This window comes from Epinephelus fuscoguttatus, linkage group LG10 (genome assembly GCF_011397635.1).
Source record: "Epinephelus fuscoguttatus linkage group LG10, E.fuscoguttatus.final_Chr_v1".
Classification (NCBI taxonomy): domain Eukaryota; kingdom Metazoa; phylum Chordata; class Actinopteri; order Perciformes; family Serranidae; genus Epinephelus; species Epinephelus fuscoguttatus.
Window position 1 is genome coordinate 15,028,858 of NC_064761.1, and position 25,286 is coordinate 15,054,143.

The window sequence follows — 25,286 nt, forward strand, 5'->3', positions numbered from 1 at the left end:
AATCGCCCCTTGGTGGCTGGCTGCAGTATAGGTCATAAACCCAGCCCCCTCCATGTAAGTGGATAGGACATGGGCCAAACTAAGAAATCAAAAAGTCATATCAGTTTTTACCAAAAATGGTTTCTGGCATTTTAGACTGTTCTTATCATGCTGATGTATGATTATGTATTCATTTTTGGTATTTATTAGTTATTTAACGGTATAAAGGGGGTGTGTGACATCATGATTGACAGCTGTGTGTGCCAGTTAGTGTGCTCGCCAACATTTGCACTGATCAGGATTGGGTCTTCTTCGAACACTTCTAATGCTGTGATCCATTTACGCTGACCCATTTGCGTTTGTACCATTTACGACCTAAACGTAAACAAAGATGGATGCCTCCAAGAAAGCAGTCGTCACTATTGCAGTAGCGGAGCCTTTATTATTAGCAACACTGCTAGCTACTTTCACCAACACCAACAGATAAACACATCATAAAGCATTCCCATAAGGCATTATAATGTGTACGAGTAATTAAAATGAAGACTCAAATTTGCTAAACAGTAAAAATAATTGTAAAGAGCAGAGCCACTTATGGTAGATATAGGCCGTAGCCATCTTTGCTTTCGTCAGTCTTTCGAAATTCGTAGTCCTCTGAGTTCGTACGAGACCGCTACTGGTAGAACCGTCTCAAAGAGGCATGTCATGAGGTGTCGCTGCGTAATTTTGCGCAGCTTCTTGTCTTTCCTACCGTCTTACTAGCGGTAAGATCTATATGGAACAGCCCATAATTGCTACTGCACAGACCATGGCTCCAAATGATGTCACCAGCGCAAGATGGCAGCTCCCGTGTCTGGGATATTTTGGCTTCATTTTTGTACAGTGTTTTTGTGTCTTTATATACAATGTATATTTTAAACCCACTATATTTTAAAGTTATCTGAAGTTTGAACTGACAGATTGTACGATTTTAATACAAACCAACCAGAAATTGGTATTTTGAGTGATCATTATAGGCATTTTATGTGATTGCGATTTGATTACCACATGACCAGCCAACCAGAAAACATGAGGTTCAACTAAACATTTTATTCACTTGGCTGTTTTCTTGCTGCATATACAGTATCTGTTTGTTGCTGTGCCTTTGATTAAAAAAATGTCCACTATGGATTTTTGCTTCTTGTACACAGCCAGCAGATGCCATTTATGTATACTTTCCTTACCAATACATAATGCGAAAACATGGCAGTACAGCCAGACAACTTGCATATCATATAGCTATGATAGTATAATGTGTAGTGTGTTTAACTGCATCTGCCTGTTTGTGTCTGCAGGTATTCAAGGAGTACTTTAAAGAGCTTGAGGAGGAGAGTATCCGTGACAACTTTGTGACGGTGTACGAGCTGATGGACGAAGTGATGGACTTTGGTTTCCCTCAGACAACTGACAGCAAGATCCTCCAAGAGTAAGAAAACCATAGTAGCATTGCTGTGTCTGCATGTTCATGCCTGATCATACAAGTGGCTAATATTGACAAAACTTAACAGTGCAGCAGCTACTGCACAATTATTTTTCACAAACCATAAAAAGGTGCCAGTGTTTTACATGTGACAATACTTGGATCAATTATATGTGCTGGCACTGTGTGCAGGCATTTTAAGTGTAACATTAATCAGACTGATGAGGGTAGAAGGTTAAAGTTTGAAACTCTCACAGGCTGTAATGCACTGAGGCACTTCAGTCTGATTTTAATGTAACCACATTAGCTCAAGTGGAGCCTGTATCATCCATCAGGGAACAAAACATGAAAGTTTTTCAGCGAGATAACAGCTTTGTATTTCATACTGTAGTCACTAACAGAGATGGGAGTAAGAGTACTCCATGATTCTGTTTGAAGTGCCATTGCCTTTATTTGTTGTTTTTCATTCAGCAAAGTACAGCTGGTGACTAAAGCTATAATGAATGCTGGAACTTCCTTCAGTGAGTGAAATGACCCAAAGCAACTGCTATTCTTGGGCTGTTCTCGGTGTACACGAGGTTGTTTTGCGTTTTCCCTCTTCTTGGTTTATCAGAGAGGCATTTGTTTGCATGGCAAGAGCTTGACGTTCACTTCACAATACCGTTATAGAGTGGATTCTGTGTGCACATGATCAGCTTTGCTTCAAATGAATGTTGACTTTGTGTCAAATTTTATATTTGCATTGTCTATTGTTTAAAACTTTCATGTCTCAAATGCGATTTTTCTGCTAATATGTGAGTAATGTTTAATTTGGTGTGGTGTTTGTGCACCAAGGCTTGGCTGAGGTTTTGCGTGTGTGTGTGTGTGTGTGTGTGTGTGTGTGTGTGTGTGTGTGTACAGTATGTGTGTTTGGTGTCTGAATAGGGCTGATAATTACCAGGCTCCTATTGGCACTCAGACACAATGACACCGTCAGCTGGACGCACTCGAGACTCTCAGACAGAAAAGCCCTTGCTCTTCTCCAAGGAGACACACAAAAGTGTCATTTCTCTCATGCACACATACGCGCACACACACACACACACACACACACACACACACACAGAGTACAGTACACATACAGACATCCACTGTGTCTCTGTTATTCTAGTTCTCTGACCTTTTCGTGACCCGCCAACCACAGAAACGCTTTTTCTCTCACACATTTTAACACTGACTACCTGCTGAAAGTATGAATGTGTGAACACGTGTGTGTGTGTGTGTGTGTGTGTGTGTGTGGGTGGATGTAAGAGACTGAGCGAGCGAGACTGCAGCGATGCATGTTAGCGTGTTCATATGTGTATCTTCGTATGAACCCTCATGCGCGTGGGTGTTCGTGTGTATGTGTTTGTTGTGATTGCTATTGTTATGCTAATCTCTCAGTTTGCTGCCAAGCCCCGCTTCCCGATCCTTTCATTAGCATTTCTGAGGAGAATCAGGGCAAAACAGAACAAACAGCAAAGCAACAAAACAACCCAACGTCGACCTCAAGCCCACTTGTCGCCGCCTTTTATCTCTCAGCACTGTCAGACATTGCTATGTGACAAAGCATGCGTTCAAGACCCTCTAGGTGGGTGGAACTGGGACGGAAAACTCGGGAGAACGTTTTGCCTCAATCCGTCAATCAATCTAAAACTTGTTTATTTAGCACTTTTTTGTTATTGACATTAACATAGAAAGGAAATGTACATTGGGGCTGAAAACTAGACCCTTCAGTTTGTTTTGTGTTTGTGAAGTAGGCTTTGATTAGCTTCATGGGTCATAACACTTGGCCAGTGCTTGAACAGTTAGCTCGGTTTTGAGTGCTGTGAGGCGTCAGTGCTAACCACTGCACCACTGTGCTGCCTTGTTGAACCAGTGACACAGATATATACAGTACATCTGCAGTTTTGGTTACCAGAAGCACAGTGCAATCTGGAAACAAGTCTGGTGCAGGATAGACACATTATTAATACCCATGCTCTTTGACGTGCACGCAACTACGTACAGCCCATCTCTCAAATTAGAAACCACATATGGAACACAGATACCATCCCTGTTGCTGTATTTAGTCGACTGAAAAGAAAGACCTCGTACAGATACACATGGGACATCATATGTGACATTGATGATATGAATCACAAGCGCAATGACATTCCAGAATTAGTACGTTATCTGCATGTAACAGTTTCAGCAGCGGCACCACTTCACCCACTGTGTCACAGCCAGATTTTGGGGGGGGGGGGGGGGCTGTAGAATTTCCAAACAGATACAGCCACAAATTATTAATTATGGCTTTGCAGTTTTAGGAGGAGCTTGAGGATAGCAGATTGGTGTGAAACACTGGGTCAGTGTGTCATTGACTCCAGGGGGAAATGCTCAGGTCTCTGGAGGTGAAAAAAAAGGTGAGAGGCAGCTGTAAATAGGAGAGGAGAAGGGGGGAAGAGAAAAGGTCAGAGGAAAAGAGAGACGAGGTTGCTTCAGAGATAGCTCACTTTGGATCACTGTTGCTGTTTGGCTTTTTATTTGTGTTAGTTTAAAATAGTAGGGCACATTTCCATTTGAGCAGTTGATGGAGTTGAATAGAAGCAGATCTGAGGGACATGGCTATGAAACATCTGTATCCTGTCCTTCTGTGAATATTAGCCGTTCTCGACAGGAGGTTCAAGTACAGGTCAATGGCATCAATTCAGACTGTTTACAACAAAGTGTGTAAAACATCATTTGTTTTCTTAAAAATGCCTGCCAAGGTTACTGTACATATCATCCGGCATACATCAGTAGGGTCACGTCTATTTTTAGCAAGTACCAGATAAAAAAAAATCATGCACTGTAAATACATCTGATTTACTGTCTGTATTATACAGTCCATGTTGCCAACATACAATCAGTTTGCTATCCAAACTGACAAAGTAAACAGAAAATGAAATATATGTTTAATTAAGTTAGGATATTGTGTTATGTTGGACATTATGAAACATGAAAATAACTCGGAGAGCGCAGACCTCCCCCAAGGCCAAAACTTCCGTCTTCTGTTATAGAAATCTGCAAGCTATGTCTGAATATACAGTACAGGCCAAAAGTTTGGACACACCTTCTCATTCAATGCGTTTTGTTTATTTTCATGACTATTTACATTGTAGATTCTCACTGAAGGCATCAAAACTATCAATGAACACATGTGGAGTTATGTACTTAACAAAAAAAGGTGAAATAACTGAAAACATGTTTTATATTCTAGTTTCTTCAAAATAGCCACCCTTTGCTCTGATTACTGCTTTGCACACTCTTGGCATTCTCTCCATGAGCTTCAAGAGGTAGTCACCTGAAATGGTTTTCCAACAGTCTTGAAGGAGTTCCCAGAGGTGTTTAGCACTTGTTGGCCCCTTTGCCTTCACTCTGCGATCCAGCTCACCCCAAACCATCTCGATTGGGTTCAGGTCCGGTGACTGTGGAGGCCAGGTCATCTGCCGCAGCACTCCATCACTCTCCTTCTTGGTCAAATAGCCCTGGACAGCCTGGAGGTGTGTTTGGGGTCATTGTCCTGTTGAAAAATAAATGATCGTCCAACTAAACGCAAACCGGATGGGATGGCATGTCGCTGCAGGATGCTGTGGTAGCCATGCTGGTTCAGTGTGCCTTCAATTTTGAATAAATCCCCAACAGTGTCACCAGCAAAACACCCCCACACCATCACACCTCCTCCTCCATGCTTCACAGTGGGAACCAGGCATGTGGAATCCATCTGTTCACCTTTTCTGCGTCTCACAAAGACACGGCGGTTGGAACCAAAGATCTCAAATTTGGACTCATCAGATCAAAGCACAGATTTCCACTGGTCTAATGTCCATTCCTTGTGTTTCTTGGCCCAAACAAATCTCTTCTGCTTGTTGCCTCTCCTTAGCAGTGGTTTCCTAGCAGCTATTTGACCATGAAGGCCTGATTCGCGCAGTCTCCTCTTAACAGTTGTTCTAGAGATGGGTCTGCTGCTAGAACTCTGTGTGGCATTCATCTGGTCTCTGATCTGAGCTGCTGTTAACTTGCGATTTCTGAGGCTGGTGACTCGGATGAACTTATCCTCAGAATCAGAGGTGACTCTTGGTCTTCCTTTCCTGGGTTGGTCCTCACGTGTGCCAGTTTCGTTGTAGCGCTTGATGGTTTTTGCGACTCCACTTGGGGACACATTTAAAGTTTTTGCAATTTTCCGGACTGACTGACCTTCATTCCTTAAAGTAATGATGGCCACTCGTTTTTCTTTAGTTAGCTGATTGGTTCTTGCCATAATATGAATTTTAACAGTTGTCCAATAGGGCTGTCGGCTGTGTATTAACCTGACTTCTGCACAACACAACTGATGGTCCCAACCCCATTGATAAAGCAAGAAATTCCACTAATTAACCCTGATAAGGCACACCTGTGAAGTGGAAACCATTTCAGGTGACTACCTCTTGAAGCTCATGGAGAGAATGCCAAGAGTGTGCAAAGCAGTAATCAGAGCAAAGGGTGGCTATTTTGAAGAAACTAGAATATAAAACATGTTTTCAGTTATTTCACCTTTTTTTGTTAAGTACATAACTCCACATGTGTTCATTCATAGTTTTGATGCCTTCAGTGAGAATCTACACTGTAAATAGTCATGAAAATAAAGAAAAAGCATTGAATGAGAAGGTGTGTCCAAACTTTTGGCCTGTACTGTATATACAGTGGTGGAAAAAAGTTTTCGGACACCCTTAAAATTTTACACAATCTCAAATATTGTCATGAAATATTTGTGGAAAAATCTTTTTTGTGTTTCAAAAGGTGTGGCTGCATTAGACAGATACAAACAAATACAAATTATATTTTTTTTGTTTATTGTTTACAAGAAAACATTGTCGGTATCAAAGTCAACAAATAACAGAGAATGTCTTCAAAACTGAACAAAAAATAAATAAACCATCACATCATCAAATTAATATTTAGTAGTCCTGCCATTGGCACGTAGTAGAGCTCTAATCCTGGCTGGCATGTTCCCCACGAGCCTTTCACACTGTTGAAATCTTGTCCCATTCTTCTTGAATTACTGCTTTTAATTCTTCTAAATTCTTTGGTTTATGCTTTGAAACAGACCTTTTGATAATCCACCACAGATTTTCAATGGGGCTCATGTCCGGGATTGAGCTGGCCACTCTAAGACCTGGATGCAGCCAAGTCCTACTGGCCTTGGATGTGCGGCAAGGGGCATTATCTTGTTGAAACATCCAGTTTTTACCTCGACGGAACAGTGCACGCGCAGAAGGGAGCATGTGGGTTTCGAGAATGGTACAATACTTGGTAGAGTTCAATGTGCCATCACAGACAGTGAGATGACCAACACCAGCAGCACTCATGCATCCCCAAACCATGACACTGCCTCCACCATGCTTGACAGTAGGTACTGTACATGCTGGAGATAATGCTTCCTGGCCTTCTCGTGCCCTGACATTAGTAGGAGGAAGATAAAGCTGGAAACTGGACTCATCTGACCACAAAATCTTCTTCCAATTCCTGGCTGTCCAGTTCTTGTGTGCCTGGGCCCAACGACGCCGGGCTAACCTCTGTCTCTCATTGATCAGGGGCTTCTTGATAGCCTTGTAGGACCTTAAGCCATGATCTAAAAGTCGGCCATGTACAGTGCGGGTGGAACACTGGACACCAGTTTGGTTTGACTACTGCTGCTGAAGCTCCTGTGATGTCATTCGGCGGTTTTGCCTGCACATGCGGATCAGGATGCGGCCATTTCTTGCTGGAGAAACCCTTGGACGCCCAGATCTTGGTTTGTCTTCCAAGCTGTTAGTTCGTCTGTATTTCTGCAGAGTGTATCCAACTGCTGAAGGACTGCATCTGCACTTCCTGGCTATCTGGCGGCAGCTGTACCCTTCCTGGCTGAGAATCTTTATCTTCAGGCGTGTTTCCTGCGTTAGGTTCCTTGTTTTAGCCATTTTTGTGTCTGAAGAACTTTCAAATGTGCTGGCTTTATGTAGACACGAAGCTTGGCAACAAAAATTGTGTCTTTTAATAAAAAGAACGACCTTCATCACTGGTACCAAAATGACCCAATACTCAAAATTTCTTAGGTATTTTTATGGAACCAATCAATTTTAAGTTTTTAATGGCTTTTTTAGGATTTAGTATTTTGGCTATGACTGTACTAAAAGAAATTGCACTTGAAGACCTAAGAGTGATTCTTAATGCAATATTTCACAAATGCATGGGGTGTCCGAAAACTTTTTTCCACCACTGTATCTATAAAACTCCTACAGTTATATCAAAATATGGTTTTGCCTAATCACTCCATCTCAGCTGTGCGGCATATTAGCTTAGTATGTGCTTCTAAACTGAAAATATTTCATGTACATACATTTGTGAAAACTAGAAATCACTTGTTCTCATTCTTCTTCAAATACTGGTGCCTTGTCAGTGACGCTGTCGGACAACATAAATTTAAAATGCCACTGGTAATAGTGTAACATAAGGAGCTGGAAAGTCCCTATAGTGTGGGTGGGAAGGGAGGTGGACCGGTCAAACAAACCCCAGTCTTTCACCCAGGAGCTCACTTTTTGTTTCCTGTCTGAATGTTGAGCCAAACCATAATGGTTTTTTTCTAAACCTAACCACGTACTTTTGCTCTCTTAACCTATTTATGTGCTTTTATTTACAAAAGTAAATATGAGGTGTTTTACCAATGTTTTAAGTTTATTTCGAGCCTTATATTGTTGGTTACACAGTCTGTTAAATCTGAATTAGCCTATTACCATTCCGAATACATCTAAATGAGCATTCATTTATATGTTTTACTCTGCAGCGGGCTATTTATGATTATGTGGTAGTACTACTTAAACTTTGCAGCGTTGGCAGTGAAAGCAAATCTGTCCATGCAGTTTAAAATTCTGTGTTGTCCTCAGAGGCTTTTTCTTTTTTGGACTCCATAGCTAGCCTAGCTAGGTAGGGCGGCTGTGGCCCAGGAGGAAGAGCGGTCCTTCCCCAATCAGAATGTTGATCCCCGGCCGCTGCCGTCCACATGTCTGAGTGTCCTTGTGTGAGATACTGAACTACAAATTGCTCCTGATAGGTGCGAGTGAATAGGTGGCACCTTATTATGTTAGCCTCAGTTACCAGTGTATGGCTGTGTGTTTGAATGGGTGAATGCTGGCTTGTGTTGTAAAGTGCTTTCAGTGGTCACTAAGACTACAAAAGCCTATATAAATGCAGTCCATTTACTATTTACTGAGCTAGAGAGACTCTGCTTTGCTGTACCGCCAATGAGGTTATGCGAAATTTAAAGGGAAAGGCACCAGGCTGTACATGTGTGCTACACGTTTAAGTTGACAGAATGTTAAAATATTTTTTTATTTGGTGTATAGGCTGCAGTTTTTTTAATGAAATATTTTTAATGCAATGTTAAATATTATTTGAAATTTTAAATATTAACTGTTATTTATTTCCACATAATTTTTTGTTAAAGCCACTGGAGAGGGGCTAAAGAGCCATATGTGGCTCATGGCGTGTGCTGTAGTGCTATAAAGTGTAATGCTCTTCTTTTTGAAGATCCCACCCGATTACCAAAGTCACATAGTTCAATTTCAGGTGTTGGAGCATGAAGTGGGAAGGACAGAGGTGCTGTTATAACAAGTCAGTGCCTCATCTAAGTGATGTCGAAGCTGTTATTGTAAGGTAAAATAAGTTGCATAATGTTGTGCGTCAACAAAATTAACAAAAATAATTTGTTTATCAGCCCTGTGATTTGGATCAGCTTCAAAATGTAATAGTTCTTCTTCTTTGGCACATGTTACAGCCCTCTACAAAGTTTCATTAAAATGGTGTCAGTAGTATTGCCGTAATCCTGCTGACACACAAACAAACCAAATGAAACCAAAAACATAACCTCCTTGGTGGAGGTAATTAACACCCCAGAACTGGAATAACTGTTTTGGAAATGATATTCCAGGGAAAATTGGATGTCATGAATATGAAGACAGCTCTGCAGTGGAAACAAGGCTAGTAAGAAGGAAACAGTGGCAGCAGGGGGGGCAGGTGTTTGGGTTGAAAACAGGCCTGGTCACATGTTGTTTATCTATGTACAGCTCTGTACTATTCTCATGACAGTTCAATATGTCTCCTTGGACACAGTCAGAGGATTGTTGAAACAACCTCTCCTGCATGCACACTAAGAGACGACCTACAGTACTGTGCAGTAAATAGGGGATGGATGGATCAACAGATAGACAAAACATACTCTTGCTGATAACTTTAATGTATGAATAGATATAAACTGATTTGTGTTTGCCACAGTCAATGCTAGGGCACTTACATTAATTATTCATAAATCTAATAATATATTTTAAAGCTGCACCAATCAATATTTTTATGATAACAATACATCAAATGAATACATGTAATGTAAAACAGAAAGGAGGGCGACTCAGTAAAGCTCTTAACAGAATCCAAACCTATTAAAGAGATGATCTGGCATCTCCTGGTGGCTCAAACTTCTTTAAGACACTTGATACCAGGGTTTTATTTTCCTAAGCAGCACTTCATAGTTTACTATCATGTAAAGAAATGCATGCAAGTCATAACATTACATGAGGCTCTAGTCACAACGGGTTTATATAAATCTCCATTTTACAATTACATCCATGAGTAATCTTCATACAACAGGATTACCAACCTTCTTTAATTCATTCACAGTAGAACAGCTCATTTATTTCAGTATTGCCATTCCCTTGTATTTTTCTTCACATTAAGAATCGTATTGTGTCGTTGAGTCTCATGATATTAGTCTTCTGCAGGTGACAGTCTTTAAAGAAGATTAAGAGATTGAATAGTTGTTAACACTGCAGCCGTTTCTTGAGATATTTCCCCCAAAATTGGAAAAACCTGTCTCTGTGTGAAGCATCTTAATGAGGACTATGCCCTCGCGGGTTTTCAAGTGCTCCACTCAGCAGGATAACAGACTGAATTTGGAAATAGTTTGACAAGAGTCACAGCTTCTCTCTGCCTTTGTCTCTTTCAGGTACATCACCCAGCAGGGTCATAAATTAGAGGTTGGGGCTCCTCGACCTCCCGCCACCGTCACCAACGCTGTGTCTTGGCGGTCAGAGGGCATCAAGTACAGGAAGAACGAAGTTTTCATGGACGTCATCGAGTCAGTAAATCTGCTGGTGAGGACAATGCTTGCTTTGTTAACGTCACGTCTTACATTTTTTATCTCAGAAAGTACAAATTGACCCAGCACAGAAATGGAGAGAGTTATAGACATCTACAGTACATTCTTTTGTATTATACGCATCATCCCTTATCATCCTCTTCATGATGTCTTTTTTTTTTTTTTTTTACACATAACTAAGGCCACAAGAAGCAAAACAAAACATGCACCAGGATTCAGAAACCCTTACATACTTATGGTTGACTCATAATCACAGTTTGTCTCCAGTATCAGTGCTGCATTCTTTATCCAGCATCATCTATGTTTTCAGCCATCCTTTTAAAAATGATGTATTTTCTTTAAAAAGTCAAAGTGCTTCCTTGAGGCGAAGTGGGTGCGTCAGTGCTCAAAGTGTCTTTGTTCAAACCCTGGCATGTTTTGACTCCTCCAAACAGTCTCTTTCCTTGAATTGAATCGCCGAGGAAACAGTCTCTAATATCAACAATCTTCTATTCTTTTTCAATGCAACCATTTATGGTGTTTATGTTTCTTTATTGTGTGCAGTGCAGTGACTTATGCAGCAGGATATTTCAAAGGCTTCTCAGTAATTTAAGCAGATAAAAGTCAAACATCGATGTGACTATACAACATTTTCGACTTTTGATATGATCTGCACCCACTTAAAATGTAAATGCTGTAATTTACTGGTGAAGTTATAGAAGTTATATTCTACTAATCATTTATAATTATTATAGTTGTCCCGCCCTGACCTTATTTGGCCAGCTGTACTAAACAGAGAGGCTCAGAGTTCCTGCAGCTAAAGAAACAGAAGAGATTTGTATACATGATCACGCTGGTGTCTTTTTAACTCAAAGGCAGAGAAATGACTTTCCTCTGATATTTCATGTCCTTGAAGCAACACCTGAAGGACAACATAATACACACAGTTGCACTTTTTTGTGAGTCAAAGGGAAACTGATGAGGTGAAGATATTTAGAGCTACAGTTGCCACTTCCTTTTCTGTGACCGGGGATGTTTTAAAGTTGTTTTTTTGATGTTCTTCTGCTTTCATATCAACACTTTGCATAAATTTCTCACACTGCATGCTGATGGCTTTTCATTCTTGTCCTTCAGTGTGTTTTTATGTCCTTAATGGCTTCTACTGATCCGTTTTGTGTAAACCAAAGCAACTTAAAGAGCACATTTGTATTTTCTAACAACAAGGCTTGTGCACTTTCAGGTGAACTTTGTGGAGTTTGACTATAAAGCTGATATCATAGCCACTAAAAAAGTCATGACAATGATATTCTACAAGCATGAATTAATACTCCTTGTTTGATGTATGCTTCTCTGTCTACAGGTGAATGCCAATGGCAGCGTCCTGCGGAGTGAAATAGTGGGCACCATCAAGCTCAAAGTGGTCCTCTCAGGGATGCCTGAGCTCAGACTGGGCCTCAATGACAAAGTGCTGTTTGAAATCACAGGAAGTAAGTCACAGTTAGCCATCCTAAGTGTCATGCATGTATAATATATGCTTAAAAACTTTATTGAGGAAGCAGTACAGTCACATAGTTAACTTGAATTACTTTCAAAAATATGCAAGAGGAAAACTTGGAAAAGTTAGTGTGGATAAAAAAAAGAGAGTTCTATATTACCCCCTGGTAACTGCTGACACACACCCCGGGGTACATTTACCTCTGGTTTAGAATCACTGAACTCGGTAATGCATAGCACACAACTTCTTTAGTTTGACAATATAATTCTGCTGCTTCCTGAAAAATGCATTCTTTTCTAGTTTAAGTGCAGTGGTTTGCATTTCTGGCGTCAGACAAGGGTCTCAAGTTTAGCTCATTATCTGTCTTCTCTCTCAGGTGGGCTCTGTAAATTCTCGTTGGTACACTTTATTCCACACGCTGAGCTGTGACAGTGACAGACTGTTATGCATGAGTGAGATGTGCAAGGAATATTTGCGAATTTTTTTTTTTTATCTCAAGCTGCCAAGATTTGACATTTTGATAGAGAACTTGTAAACTGTCAAAAGGGGATTTTTGTGCAATGTTTCAAATGAAAAAAATTCACCCTAGATATAAATTTGCTTCGAAAATAGTCGACACTAATGCTTAAAGGCCTAACATATATGTAAATGTGCTACTGGTTGATGTTAGAGCACTTGCCTTGAACTCACCCTCACACTCCTCCTTCACCTCCTCTTTCTGTCTAAAGCCCTCGCTCCTGCAAATCTCACATTTGGCTTAGCTTTCATCCTTCCTCATCTTCCTCGCCCTCTCCTCCAACTTTCCCAATTTTTCCAATAACGTCTCCCACTGCTACATCTTCTCTTGTCTATTCCTGCACCCGCTCCCCCTTCTCGCTCTCATCTCCTGCTTTTGCTCCCTTTCCTTTGCCTACATTTCTTGCCCCCTACCGCTCGTTACTGAAGGGGGAAGGCTCCATCACTGTCTAGCCTCTTTGCCACTCAGTTAATCCTCACCCCAGGCTACAGCCCTGCAGATGAAAGGTGAGAGTCTGTGGATATCCTGTATATGCAGCCCACAATCCCCCTGCTGTGTTTTGCAGTCTGGGAAATAACATATCCTCAGAAAAAAATGATCAGATATAATGATCAAACAAACACACTGACAGATACAGCAACAAACACGCACACACTCGCGCTGAATGTTTATACAAATATTAAAATGTGTTTCGCCCTCTCATCCTCAGCACTTACACTTTACTTTTTTTACATATCATTTTGCAGTTGTTTGGCATTTCCCATGCCTGATCTGCACATTTTATCACAGCTGGATGCAGCCAAAATGTGAGAAAGAGTATAAGTCATTTAACACTGCCCTCTGCTGGCAGAAGTCTAGAGTTGTCACTACAGTTAACTGGGAGTTACATTCAAAGTATTTTTTAATTCCAAACTGGTGCATGAAATGATATAGCTCACAAAAAGCCAATATTCATACATCATTCATTTCAGACACACACTGTGGCCTTTTAACTAAAATATCTGATCATTTGTAACACTTGAGTGTCTAAACCTGCTCACATCTCCTTAAAATTAATCCTATTCACTTATCAGAGGTGTTGTCTGGTTGTTTGATGTGTTGATGTGAGTATTTGCATTTGGAACTATTTTTTTTTTTCATAAGAAAGTTTTCAAAAGGTTCTCAGCTTGTACACGGACACTATGAGCTGAGTTGCAGGTTATTAACAATTATTTTTATTATTAATCTGCTGATTATTTCCCAATGAATTTTCTCAGTAAAAAATGCTCAAGGTGACATCTTTAAATTACTTATTTTGTCTAATCAGCAGTCCAAATAGGACTGCAACTAACGATTATTTTCACTGTTGATTAATTTCCTAATTATTTTCTTGATTAATTGTTTTGTCAACAAAAAGTCAAAAATGTGAAACATGTCCTGTGCAATTTCCCAAAGCCCAAGCTGACATCCTCAAATAGTATGTTTTATCCAACCAAGTCAAAAAATCCAAAGCCGTTCAGCTTATTATCACATAAATAACCACGATCAAATTCTCACATTTAAGAACATTGAAGCCAGCAAATGTTTGGCTTTTTTGCTCAAAAAATGACCAAGATGATTATTTGAATTTTAGACTAATGGCCAATTAATTTTCTGGAGTTCTAAATCCAAAATGCAGCTATTTTGTTTCACGTCTTCACGTTTGAGAAGGTGAAACCAATAAATATTTAGCATTTTTGCTGGACAGATGACTTAGAAATTAATCGACTATCAGAAGTTGCAGCCATTTTTCGATAAAGATAATCCACTAATCACTAGGTATCCCGCGCGCTGACCTTTAAATGCTAAGACGTCCGTGTTAAATTGTCTCTCTGGCCACCCATGTCAGTGGTATCACAGCACAGTAAGATGCATTGGACAGAAACATTTTCCAAATGCCATTATAAAACGGTTCCCTGTGTTCCCCGTGTCTCTTTTTTTTTTTCACTGTGCAACAGCAGACAGAAAACAGATTAGGTTCCTCCTGTCTGCTGCTGTGTATTAAAAGCACAGAAGCAGGTATGAGCAGCCTTAAAGGTGAACCACAGGGGACACTGCTGCATCTTCAGTCCCCACCTGGCAGGTACACAAATGTACACGTGCACAAACACACACACCTGCCTTTTCTTCAAGCCCCTGAGGTCCTAGCAGTGACAGAGAGTGTCCCGTATGACCTTTCTTTCCTTTCGTCTTGATATCGCTGAATGCAAGTGTCTGTGCGTGTGTGTGTGTGTGTGTGTGTGTGCCTTAGTGACATAAAAACAAACTGAAATAGAGACAGAGCCAGTTCTGAAGGGCTTCCCTGCTTTGCTTGTTCAGGAGTGTTGTGCTCTCCCTAGACCTGACCTCAGCCAGTCCCCTCTCTGGCATGAGGAAATGTCACTCACACACACACACACAAACACACACAAACACACATAAAAGCAAAATCAATAGAGAACCCAGCAAGTACCAAGCTAACATGCATAAACCTGTGCACGTACAGGCACTCATGAGAGAGAACAATGAACAAGGAAGCTACGTACACAAATACACACAAGTATACACACACACACACACATACACACGCACCTTCCAACAGTGCCGGCCCAGGGTTGCATTCAGAGCAGGTGAGGCTGGCTTAAAGCTGACTGTTGAATGGGGGATTTGGTTGAAGGCCCACAGGCCCACAGTCATTACAGCAGTTTTCCACCACTCAGCACCCTCCATTAACCACAGAGGAGCAGAACATCGGGATTTCTCCAGCAGACTACAGATGCCACCATTAAGGAGGTCGTGCTTTTAACTGCCTATTGCAACAGCGCTGCACTCTTGCTCCACCCTTGAGAGGAATTGTCTGGAAAAGTCTCATTTGTTCGTGGAGAAAATGATCTAGCCGACACAATCTGCTGATTTTTGTCTGTAGCAGCCTCTGTGGTGCTCATGTAGAGTTTTAAAAAATAAAGGGTAAAGTGCTGCTTAATTGGTCAATAACTATACTCTGGTAACCATACTTGTAACTATACTCCAGTGCCATCTTGATTAGCAGAAAATGAGCTGATAACAAATGTAATAATTAATTAAAAAATGTTGTTTATCCAGCAAAATGCCACATTTTTAAATATGAGGATTTATTGCTTTTCACAGTGGGTTTTTTTCATCAATAAAGTAAGGATTAATATCTCCCTCACAGGCTATCTGTGTCTGGCAGGTTTTAAACACCTACTGACAAATGGCTGTGTACTTAAGCAGTCATATTACTAATGATATAGTGGGAAAAACAGTGTGACATCTCCCGTTGGCATAAAACCTTCCCTGTAGGCGTATTTCACGAAATGAGACCATAATAAAAGACCCACATTAGTGTAGTAGGTGGATTAATTTCGCAACCAGTAAATCAGAAGCTTTTGACAACAAAGCAAATGGTCTTTTTCTTGGCAGAGTAATGAAAACACACCTCTTTAAGGCAGACAGATATGTTTTTGTTAGAAGTTTTTTTTCTGGCTGATAGTACAATATATATTTACTTTGGTGTGTGTGTGTGTGTGTGTGTGTGTGTGTGTGTGTTTACTTGTGAGGCACCTGAATGGGCTTCAGTGGGGAAGAAGATGATGGCAGCAGGTTCTGAAGGCACACAGTGTGTGTGCCTGTGTGTGTACGTGTTTGTGTGTAGCAGCTAAATAACTGTTCAGTGGGGGACAACGGGAGGGCAGATGGATTTGGTAGCACACTGCGCGTACAGTGTGTATGTGTGTGTGTGTGAGAGAGAGAGACTGAGTGAGTGTTTGTCAGTCATCATTACCTTGACCTTGATTTCTCCAAGGCTGTGTGGAAGGCTCTCAATCTTTATTGTGTACTTCTGTTTGTGTATTGTTTGTGTGTGTGTCAGGAGAGAAGAGTAAGACAGTGGAGCTGGAGGATGTGAAGTTTCATCAGTGTGTCCGTCTGTCACGCTTCGAGAACGACCGCACCATCTCTTTCATCCCCCCCGACGGCGAGAGCGAGCTCATGTCCTACCGCCTCAACACTACAGTGAGTGGAACACACAAACAAACTTTTCTCTTTAACGCACACTCACGCCACCTGCATACCAGCAACACCAAGAGCACACTTCTTGTTCGTCCTACAGTAAGGCAAGGACCAACATACCCTAGAAAGTTCTTCTTTTCCTTATCTCCCTCGTACAAAACATATTAGACATTAATGTTCTGATAATTTGGTTGATATTAACAGATATTTGTGTGTCACAGACATGATGTACAAATGCTGGAAAATATGCAACTAAAACGATATCATGTAATTTTGACCTTTATTTGAAGTGATACTCTGCAGATTGTCAACCACATCTGTCACTGCGGCATGTTGAGTGTGTACAAATGCACAGTGTTAAGGTGCCTCTTGTGCCGCCAGCTCCCAGAGCAGCTCACCCGTCTGTCAGCCAGATTTCACCAGATGACACAAAACAAGTCATTAATGACACAAATTGACTCGTTTCGCTTCACTTGGCGGATTGTTGCTCACGGCACGGGCAGGGAGTTCCTGGTGCTGCCGAAACAGGGGCAAGCCAAACACTCTTCATCTGCACACACTGGACACAGACCTGGTTAAAAATCAGCAAAGTGTCCAGATTAGGTGAGGCTTTGCCGATTTTTAACCAGGTCTGTGTCCCTGCGGTGTGGGCAGTGTGTGCAGATTAAGAGTGTTTGGCCTCCCCCTGTTTTGGCAGCACCAGGAACTCCCTGCCTTTAATGTTTAAAGTATTTTTGTCGTATTGTGTGTTTTTGAGAACTCTATTGTTATTATCCATCACTATTTAACTTCCAGTTAAGTTTACTGACACAAAATTTATCTTAGTCTCATATTTATAGTGATAGTAGTTGCTTATAAACCTTATTGTTCAACTGCAAAATATCTTGCTTCAGCAAATATCATTGTCAAAACTCTTGTATACTCACATTTGACATACTATTAAGTTTGAGTGTTTGTGTAAAAAAAAACAAAAACAAATAAACAACTATCTGCCAATATATATTTTATCTTTAAAACTCTCTAATTCCAATCAGTATCTGTCTTAGAAAATCTCACATTGGTAGCACCCTTGTGTCTTTGTTCTTCTAAGTAGCTGTAATCATTGACGTATTACCAGTGGTATTAGCATTAGTAACAGTAGTAGTTATTATATATTATTAGTAGTAATTGTATTTAGAGCAAGGCAATATGAAGGCAATCAAATATTACAACATTTTTTAACGAATAGCTCAATTTTGATATTATGGTGATGTTGTATGGTTCACTTTTGGGGCCTTTTCAAAATACTTACAAAATGTGAATTTTTGATAAATATTCACAAGTTCAGTCAGGACCACTTTAGTCAAAGAAAACTGAAAACATCGGAAATGTAAAAATGGGAGAAACAAAAGTTCCATTTGCAGTATTGTATTTTGCGGTATGGCTCTGTTCTTGGGCCTCTCTGCCTTTCCTAGGCCTACACGGAAAGCCTGAGGCAGAGAGAGCATACCTTTCCACCCCTCCATACGCCTACGTGGAAAGTAATACGGCAGAGAAAGCAAACCTCCCTGCCCTTCCATGCGCTTACATGGGAAGCCCAAGGCAGGGAGAGCAGCAGCAAAGACCCCCGGGAACAGAACAGAGCCAGCATCAGTGACAAACAGAAATGGCATTGACATATCAGAGACAACATGAACAGGAGGGACTTAAAACTAGGAAATAGTCAACACTGACAAGATTATGATATCGAAAATCTAAGATAATATGTAGTGTCATATCATAATATTGATAAAATATTGATTTGTTGCCAAGCGATTGTACTATAATGTAACACACAGCACACAATTAGTTAGACGGATAGTCCTGTAAAAGTGTGTCCACAGGCTGTCAATACAACATCAGATGCACTTAGGTAATTCATTTCAAAAGAGAACAAATTGGACAAAGTATGAACCATGAAAGCTTCTAGCTGCTTGTAGTAAAGTATTGACTTGCATCAAATTCTCACACTGTGAAATAAATTATATGTATGTCAGTGCCCAGTTACAATGAAAACCAGTATGTTGCAAGATAAGTAGTGGTTCAGCTTGTCTGCTAAGCCACATGTTGCCACTCACCCTGACACGCTGTTCAATGAACCAGAGGATATTTGAGGAGGACTGCTGTGCCTGAAATCTAAGTGAACTGCGAGCCGTCTGAGCAGTTATTGTCTCCCTTGTACAAACACAATCTCTCTCTGGCCTGTCCACTGTGTCACTCTGGTGATGTGTGTTGTAGTGATGCACTTCAACTCCGCGCTCGCTCCTCTGACCTTGTCCACTCTCTCCGTCTCTGACAGGTGAAGCCTCTCATATGGATTGAGAGCGTGATTGAAAAGTTCTCTCACAGCCGTGTGGAGATCAAGGTGAAGGTAAGGATGAGAGACACACAAACATAAACACACATACAGAACACAGCGACCTTATCCACCCATCTAGTTGCTTCACTGAAACTTATTTAGTATTTATGACACATACTTCTCAGGTGGATTACCGCTTACCATCTGTTTGAGGCAGTGACAGCCACGCAGACTCAAAATAACAAGCCGCAGTGTGCATAATCATGAAGGCCTCCTCGGTTTGAATTTGGATGTGCGTGCTCCCTTTTTTGTATTGTAAAGGTCTCGAATGACATTTGAACTCTCCTCTGTCCTCTGTCACCTTCCGCAGGCTCGGAGTCAGTTTAAGAGCCGGTCCACTGCCAACAATGTGTCCATTCTGGTGCCAGTGCCCAGTGATGCTGACTCACCCAAGTTCAAGACCAGCACAGGCAGCGCCAAGTGGGTGCCCGAGAAGAACGTGGTGCAGTGGAACATCAAGTCTTTCCCTGTTAGTGTCGCACAAAATATCACAGTTTATAACCTAAAATATATTTATTACATGTTGATGCTAAAATACAGTCATATCTCATTCCCCCACTATCAGGTTTTGAAGGCAGAGCATTAGCATTAGATACTTTAGTACATTTACTAAAGTATCGTACAACTTTGAGGTACCTGTACTTTACTTGAGTATTTCCATTTTCTGCTACATCACAAAAGACTACTATATTATACTACTGAATTAGTAACAGCAGATCATATTACATTCTATCTGTAGGCACTGTTTTGTCAGGTACACACTATGCTGTCAGTTCTGGCCAGTCAGATAGACCCCTCACCATCAGGCATCATCAGGGTGGTTAGAATCTGCACTCATACAAGTGAGGTTTATTAGACCAGTGCTGCTGTACTACTCTGCATGGTTGAAGGAGGAAAGTGTGACAAGATGAGTGCAGACGAAAGTGCGAATGCTGGAGATGAACTGGTGCTGAAAAACAAAAATAGCACATCAGCCGTCTGGCAACATTCTGGAAACAGGAGACATGACATGGCACAAGCACAGGCACTGTGCAAGTCTGAGTCAAAAACAGAGCACACTTAAGTATCTGTTCATTTATGGCAAGTAAAACTGTTATCGTGATGTATTATGCAGCCCCAAAGTGTAGATTATTCTGAAACTGGCCATTCTCTGTTGCCATATTGAGTACTTTTAGTTTTAGTGATTTAAGTGCATCTTGAGGCTAATACTTTTTTTTCTACTTTAAGGTCCAGTGTGTAGGATTAAGGGGGATATATTGACAGAAATGGAATATAAAATAATAAGTATGTTTTCTTGAGTGTATAAGTATCAGAAAATAAGAATTGTTGTGCTTTCGTTACCTTGCAATGAGCAGTTTATATCTACATAGGGAGCAGGTTTTCGTCATCATCATGTTGCATTGCCATTTTTCTACAATGGCCCAGAACAGACAAACCCTGGCTCTAGATAGGACCATTTGCATTTGGCTCGGCCACTGTAGTAAGAGGGCCTTCTGCAATGAAAGCATCAGAAAAACACTGATTCTTTTAACATGAAACTGCTGTGTACAGTGGTTTTATCAGTTTAATCACCAGATCAGTTTGCTCTGGAGAGAAAGAGCCCACTATTGATAATTTGTCTTCCGATAAAAACCTCCTTAACGTGTGGATCATAAGCTACCAGAGAAAAAAGACAAGCGCACCTTAGCAGGTGCTGGGGTAGTACCAAGTTTCTGACATGCTGAAGAACGTATGATAAACACTGATTTGTAACGTTTTATCTAGTGTTTTTACTGGTTATCTGGTCCATTTTGGAGAGGAGGAGATGTCTGTGGTTAATTTGGCTTGTGGTAAAAACCTCCTGAATAAAGAATACTGAAGGAAATCTAAGTGGGAGAAGTTTCAGCCAGTTGCAATGTGCAATCCTCACCACTAGATGTCACTAAATCCCCCCTAAATCATACACTGTTTTTTTCAGTCACATTGTGACTACAGAACTTTTACTTGTAACTGAGTATTTCTTCACCACTGGTGCACCTTATATCTATAAAATATATCTATAAAAAGCTTTACTTAGTTCCAGTGTCAGAAAATTTTGCCTCTTACAAGGATTAGACAGCAGTCATTTATCATATTATGATCAGCCTCATCCAACACAAAAAAACAAACACAATCACATTGTGTCTGGATTCTTTTCCTTTACAGTGTTAGTGTCAGCCTCTGCTGTCACCAACACATAAACTTTTTAAAAGAAAATTTTAACATTTAAAAACCTCGCAGAGCATCAAATCAGTCGAGGTTCCTTTTATCTGTCAAGTTCTGATGTCTCCTCAGTAATTCATTACACCTTCAGCCTGTCTAGGGCAGTTAGGAATTGCCATTACTGGTGACGTATAGGCATCCAGCTGGTGTATGACTCTGCAGCACATTTGTCTCTGTCACTATCAACCTTTGGACACTATAAAACTGCATATATTCTCTCAGGACACCACACTCAACTTGTAATGTTGGATGGAGGTTTGAGGAAAGATGAAGCTGTGGCTTGTTGTGATAAGAGACTGATAAGCAGACTCATCCACAGTCCACCAGCCGTCAGCTCCACCCTGTTATTTACAACCCCGATCCCCAACATTACCCTCCAGTAACAGGGAAAGTATATGTAGCTTTTAGGAATGAGCCTATTCGCCATCAGCTATTTCATAAGCATGAATGTGTGCATCTTTCACAGATTTCTCATTTATTGTTATTTATTATGTTATGCAAAAAAAGGAATATTTTCTTATCAGCTGTAGGCAAGGATAGGGATAATAAGGTTTTCCACAGCAGCTGTATAATGCCAAAGGGGAGAACACACAGTTATCTGGCAGACTCAGACCAGTTTTGGTTATTTACAAGGAGAAAGTTTCTGTACTTGTGTTTTTGTCTGAGCACTTCTCACTAGTTTGAAGTGGGCAGGGCTCAGCTGGAAAAGGTGATGTCAACACTTGACACCAACATGAGGACAACTGCTGGGTTGTTGTCAGTCAAAACTGATAAGGCCACACCCACACAGTGATGGTGAAAGGCATGAGCTATGTTTTTGAGTTTATCCAACTTTGATTGGTGCTCATTCAGTCATAAATCTTAAAAGACTCTGCTCAGACGATGTGTTACTCATTTGCTGGAATGAAGAATGATTAACCTGCGTCTTGTGTTTATAGCCCAGGTATGTCCGGCAGATGTTAAATCTCATAAACTGATATCAGATTCACCTTGATATGACATGGGAGTTGTCTCACGTTGCCATGAATATAAAGTTTGTTTTGTTTTTTGGACAAAGCAGCCTTGTTTTATTAGAGTTGGACACCTGGGAACAGAAGTCATCAAACAAACTAAACAGTTTTATTGGAAAAACTTTGTGAACAGCATCCCTCTGAATCTTGTCTCTGTTTTACCTGATGCAGCAATGGCTTTGTGGCCTTTTCTCTCTCCTGTTTTTGCATGTGTAGGGTGGTAAGGAGTACATAATGCGTGCGCACTTTGGGCTACCCAGTGTGGAGAGCGATGAGCTGGACGCAAAGAGACCAATCACAGTTAACTTTGAGATCCCCTATTTCACCGTGTCTGGGATCCAGGTTGGTCTTTTAATTAACACACATTACACAGAGAAATAAATTTATGAAATTTGATGATTTCCACCTGAGTATGACGAGCTTAATGTGCTTCCTGTTTTACAATATGCCACTGTCCTGTGAAAACCATATATCTCTGAAACCATACCTTTCAGGAGCTAAGAAAAGCTGCAGTTTCCAGACAGTTTGATGTTTTTTTAAGCTTTATTTAGTTTTAGAACAAGGCACATTTTTCTCAGCCCATAAAAGAAGAATTTGTCTGAAAATTTAAAAATCACAATCAGATTCGGAGATACATGGATTTGAAATGGACAGAGATGATTTATGATGATGTGCTATAAGTGGTCTGCCATGTACACACCGAGGCATACAGATTAAATATAGTAGATGTTGGTGTGTGTTTGTGTATAAATGAGTGAAATAACTTTATTTAACCTGTTTGTGTTCCCCAGGTTCGTTACCTTAAGATCATAGAGAAGAGTGGTTACCAGGCGTTACCGTGGGTGCGCTACATCACGCAAAGTGGAGGTGAGAACAGACACAGTAGAATATACTCACACACCCATTAACACTCACACACACACACACACACACACACACACACACACACACACAGATTCTGACACCTCAACTCTGTTTTTCTCAAATGAAAATCTTTATATCTGACAGTGCGGAGCTAATTATTTATGGAAGGTAACATAAGGTCAGGGATTGTGGTGCAAAAAAGTTAGCAGTCTGTTTAAATCCCCTGAAAACCTGCTTTCAAATAAATATTTCTCTAGAAAATAACTAAATAAGGAACAAAGTTCAGAAAAACATCCCTGGGTATTATTTATTAAACTGAATATTAAAAAACAAATATCCAGTGCTCACATTGCGTTGGACTTTTGAACCTCAGTTTTGCTGTTTTGCATTTTTCTGTTTTATGAATTTTGACTTTAAAGTCCCTCAAGGCAGGATGGTTTCAATGTCCAAAGCCATTAGCAAATCAGAGGTTACACTGAGGTTAAATATTATGTTTTCCTTGCGAGAGCAGGGTCAGGATCACTCTCTCTGCATCACTATTCAGTGTGTGGCCTAGGAGTGAACCCAGCTGTATAACATCCATCATATCCATTACCTGGCTCTATCACCATGAGCCGTGACCTCAGGGGCTTAGAATGACACCACACAGGATACCAAGGATAGAAACTGTGCAAGCAGCAGCTTGTGGTGCCAAATTCTATGTTTCTTAGTCATCCAAATTTGAACAGGACTATTGTAAAGCCGAGAGAATGCAGTCAAGTTTGTTTAGTAAAGCTGGCACTTGGGATGTGTAGATGCAGCAGCTGCCTAGGGAATGAACCCTTATGCATCTGTCAAACTCAAGTGCGACACCAGGGGAGACATCCTCCTTGAGCATAATGTGTGAAATATGTTGAGGAAGCTACATCTCTACCTTAAAGACATGCTTAATTTTGGGACAGATCACACATTAAATGCTTATTTCCACATTAAAGCTACAATATATTGATGAGACTGCAGCAAAATCCTCCTCACTAGCTCACTAGTTTCATTGGGGGGCGAATGGAAATGATATGGAGCTGGAAGCCCAATACCCTCACTGGACCACTGCCAGAAATCCTTAAGTTTCATACCTGCCATACGCCCGAGAAATGAACCTAACTCTGTAACATCTATCATATCCATTACCTGGATGTGTCGGGTACGAGTCGGGGGCTGCCGGAGGTTGAATGATGCCACAAAGTGCCAGGAAGCTCCCAGGGTGGTACTCAGCGAACACCAAGGTTACTATTGACTTGCTGTAACATCAGCAAGAAAGCAAAGGAGCAAGATAGAAAAGAGGAAGAGGAGGAGAACAGGAGATGAGTAAGAGTGAGAGAAACAAGAGTGATGAAGTTGGGGGGACTGGAGAGAATGCTGCTCTCACCTTTCTCTTATTGTTACCATCAGCAACATTGGCAGGGAGGAGGGAGAGAAGACAGTGCTGATCACATTTCACTCAGCACTACATGCAGACACACTCACATTGATTAAACAATACCCTGATACTGTAGACTGACTCTGCTGACTTATTAATGAGTGATGAACAGGCATTTAGCAGCCGTACTGTACAGCAGTAAGTGACGACTTCACGAATATTAGACTGTCAGTGGTCCGAATATGATCAGGCAGCATCACAGTGCAGCTGATCTCGGATACTGGCTGTCAAGTGACCCCTGAATGGTGATGGTGTTTTACACACTGTGTGTCCTTCAGTTAAAAAGCTGTTTTTAAGTGTCACTGTGTATGAAATGTTATCTATATAACATGCAATTTTGGATTGGTGATACACTCATAACTTGAAGTAATGCATTTGCAGGCAGTCATGTTCAGTACAGAGGCATGTTAACACCCAAACATTGCATGCATGTGATTTTTTTAACATCTTATTCTTAAGTTATGGACTATAACAAGCATTAATAGGACATTAAAGAGATAGTTCAGGTTTTTTGTAGTGGGGTCATATGGGGTACTTACCCATAGTCAGTGTATTACCTACAGTAAATGTCAGTCGACAAGCTCCCAGTTTGGAGTAGCAGGCTGGAGTCCAACATGGAAACTAAGCAATGCACTGCTGTGGATGGGGTCAGCAACAAAATAAATTTTTGCCACCTAA

The 25,286-nt window shown here is 40.8% G+C and overlaps 1 protein-coding gene across 1 annotated transcript in view; it reads left to right on the plus strand.

The window, feature by feature from the left end:
• The window catches only part of ap1m3 (adaptor related protein complex 1 subunit mu 3), a 39,893-nt gene that overhangs the window by 10,729 nt on the left and 3,878 nt on the right, over positions 1-25,286 (plus strand). Inside the window, exons 4-11 of the mRNA XM_049587184.1 lie at positions 1,314-1,444; positions 10,491-10,638; positions 11,983-12,109; positions 16,521-16,663; positions 18,978-19,049; positions 19,348-19,506; positions 22,505-22,630; positions 23,080-23,155. Coding sequence (XP_049443141.1) covers positions 1,314-1,444; positions 10,491-10,638; positions 11,983-12,109; positions 16,521-16,663; positions 18,978-19,049; positions 19,348-19,506; positions 22,505-22,630; positions 23,080-23,155 — 982 coding nt within the window. The remainder of the gene's footprint in view (positions 1-1,313; positions 1,445-10,490; positions 10,639-11,982; positions 12,110-16,520; positions 16,664-18,977; positions 19,050-19,347; positions 19,507-22,504; positions 22,631-23,079; positions 23,156-25,286) is intronic.